Raw genomic sequence first — 3,298 nt, 5'->3', positions numbered from 1 at the left:
CTGCCCTGAAATTGGATGTTTCTGACCTGTTAGTCTTTAGGGATGCTTCAAAATGAGGATTTTCTCTAGGAAATGCACATGGAAAATCAAGACATTATATGTCCTGTGAGGCGGAATGTGCAATTAATGAACCTGGCTATGTTTTGTTTGAGGTGTTTGTTTATAGGTTTTGCTTTTTGTTGATATATATATTTGCATGACATTAAATGAGAGAGGTCATTTAATGTACATTGCCCAGAGTTATGATTAAGTTATAAGTTATAAGCTATATAAGTTTTCCAAAGTAATGAAGGAACAATAAAAATTAAATGTACGTGATAATTATATAACCAATTCCTTACCTTTAAACTGTTCTGCCGCTTAACTTTGCCCGATGATGTGAGAGAAGAAATCCATTTACTGAGACTGTTAAATATGTAGCAGATTGTTTTGGGAGAAGGAATAATATTGAAAGGTGGAGGTAGTGTGCATTTATCATCGAAATAGCTAAGCCACAGCTTCGCACGAGCAAACTTCCATTCCTTATCCTCATGATTCTAAATTATTTAACACATAAAGATGTCAGAAATTTTGATAAATTATGATTAAACACAGCTTTGTGTCAAGATATTGTGTTCTGCCTCTATGTCATGTCCCTTTTAATATGTGTCACACAAAAATAAAAGGGGCTCAATTACATAGTCATGATTTTGACTTTTTGTTTTACTCCTCCTCCCACTAAAGACAAGATTTAGCTTATGAATTATTAATGAAGACAAACGATTCCCATCAGTGTTTTTCAGGCATTATAAAGTATACACCAAAAATAGAAAATTCCACATCCTAATCTAGAAGACATTATTCAGGCTTCAAATTTTGTTATACAGGGAATAAAACAATAAATCCTAAAAATACTCACTGCTATTAGCTGAAAACTTTTATGAAGCATCGCCACTAAAAGTTTGGTAAGAACAATCACAACTACTACGTTATATGTGCCAACAATAACAGCACCCACAAAAGACTGCAATTCTTCACCATAATTAAATCTGGTGACAAATACAGCTACATGTGCAAGGGAGAATATATACCAAAACAGAGCAAAGCAGGTGCCAATAAACCTAAGGATAGAAAAAAAAAGCTTTGATTAGATAACCCTTGAAAACACATAAGGAAAGAGTTCATTTGTTGTATTGCTCATCATTTTTAAAATTCAGATTAAAATAATGCTATTCTAATTTACTTCAATGTTTAGGTCTAAAATTGTATAGGAGCCCAGTGAAAGAGAGGAAACACCTGATAGGTATATAGGAGGGTGAAACTTAGTGTAAAAATGGAAATACTCTATGTGTTTTGATTAGATATTCAGGATAAAAATGAACTTTATATATAACTTCATTGCAACTTCATGGTTTAATATGTGAATTGGATTTTAATCTGCATTGGTTTACATACATCATTTTTTATCTCACAATATATGTAAACATTTGTAAATATATAGTGAAAAATAAATGTCAAATTACAGAAATAAATACAAATACATAAATATAAAGCCATGCAAAAATTTAAAGTTCTGAGATTAACACAAAAATAAGATGGAACAGAATTATGGGTAAACACATAGAAACTGGCATGGACATCCATGCTGAAGTATTTAAGAGACAGCTAAACATATTTGTTTCAAGGATGACTGGCTAATCTTTTTAAATGGAAGAGCTATGGTATTACACAGTATAAGTAGAAATGAAAGAGGAGGTGGTAGAGGTTTGGTATTATTTTTCCAGTTATGAGTATGAGAGAAATCAGAGCAATTTGTAAGTTAAATTTTTCAACTCACTATTGAATGCATTTTGACATCAAATACAAAATGTAGCATTATGATTGTTCTATAGCAGGGGTGTCAAACTGCCGGCCAGCGGGCCAGAAGCGTCATCAGGAAACCACTCCAACCCCATGGCCAGCAATGGAGAAAAAGCTCCAATACGTCGCGCAACATCATGTGACATCGCAAGTTTGACATGTCTGCTCTATAAGGTGTATTATATAATTAAGTAAAAGTACTTCCTTAAACAAGACTCTAGTAAAATCTTTGTAGAGTCAATTACATGCTCAATAAATGCCATTTATATATATATTATGGAATCAATGAAAAATTTAAAGTAAGGGAATTAACAATTTTATTATCAGGCTGACAACAGAGTTAGACAATTTCTAATAATTAGCATATGCCAAGCAAGGTCCAAGCAAAGCATCAGCAGTATGCACGGCCAGAGAGCACTGAAACTTACGAGTGGAATGTGTCGTTGCTTTGCTGCTCACAAAAAATCCCAGCGCAGTCCTTCTCTTCATTGACAGTAAATCCTTTATCATAAAGTTGAGTCAACCCAATTGTGAATGAGAACAATACCAAAAGAAACATACCAAGAAATTTCCCAAAATCTTGCAACATCTGCCCCATTGAAATCTGTAAAATACATATTATTTGACATTACTTAAACTAATACCAGGTGATGGCAGTTTTTTAAAAAAAAGACAAAAGGAGACAGGCAAAAAATTCCATGAAATTACAAAAGAGCGTGTTTCGCTAAGAGCGAATGGAATGTTTAATTTTATTTTATTTTGATTAAAATGAAAAAGTAAAGAATATCCTAAGTAAATAGTTTAAAATAGCAAATATTCATAATGTAATGTAATGTAATATACTATTCTCTAAAATTTAATTACTAAAAAAGTTTGAGACGAGATAACAGGAAGTTACCTATTTTTAAAAAATATACATTTATATTATTGTTTACTTAAAAAGTAAATCTACAGTAAAGTAAAAAGTGCAGACAACAAAACAATATTTTGTAGATATGCATTTATGCACAATTCACATTTATTTACACATTTGAGTGTTCAGCTATAGAGAAGAAAAATGCAGTGCCTCTTGGTACAATAAGAATACATAATCAATTACTTTATAAAATATAAATATTACAAATTGAATCATGTGGAATTTAATTCTAATTTTGTTTCTACAACTTTGATTCAATGAAGCAACCACACCTTACCTATATAGGCATAAACTTGCATAGCTAGTTCAACAAATGATAGGGAGGGCAACTGTGAATACACTCAAATATTTCAGTAAGTTTAATTAAGCCAAGAAGGCCTATACTTGAAAAACTAGAGACCTACAGTAAATCTAACAATGGTGGTCATATGCTACTATCACACCAATGTTGATAGTCATGTAACAAGATACCTGAAGTGGACCCAGGATGGAGCTTGTTGTATACATGAAGAACAGTCGGAGATAACTGAGAACATTAGCAAA

At 32.0% G+C, this 3,298-nt stretch overlaps 1 protein-coding gene across 2 annotated transcripts in view; it reads right to left on the bottom strand.

The window, feature by feature from the left end:
- Positions 1-3,298, bottom strand: part of TRPC1 (transient receptor potential cation channel subfamily C member 1) — a 17,183-nt gene that overhangs the window by 2,035 nt on the left and 11,850 nt on the right. For both annotated transcript variants that reach the window (XM_015821873.1, XM_015821874.1), the window contains 4 exons: positions 3,227-3,298; positions 2,268-2,443; positions 899-1,100; positions 342-536 (listed from right to left, as the gene is read on the bottom strand). The exon at positions 3,227-3,298 is cut by the window's right edge and continues 3 nt beyond it. In XM_015821873.1, coding sequence (XP_015677359.1) covers positions 342-536; positions 899-1,100; positions 2,268-2,443; positions 3,227-3,298 — 645 coding nt within the window. The remainder of the gene's footprint in view (positions 1-341; positions 537-898; positions 1,101-2,267; positions 2,444-3,226) is intronic.

This window comes from Protobothrops mucrosquamatus, unplaced genomic scaffold, assembly GCF_001527695.2.
Source record: "Protobothrops mucrosquamatus isolate PMUCROS unplaced genomic scaffold, P.Mucros_1.0 scaffold1415, whole genome shotgun sequence".
Lineage (NCBI taxonomy): Eukaryota > Metazoa > Chordata > Lepidosauria > Squamata > Viperidae > Protobothrops > Protobothrops mucrosquamatus.
Note: the sequence above shows the minus strand (reverse complement) of the source record. Positions and strands in the feature narration are given on the sequence as shown.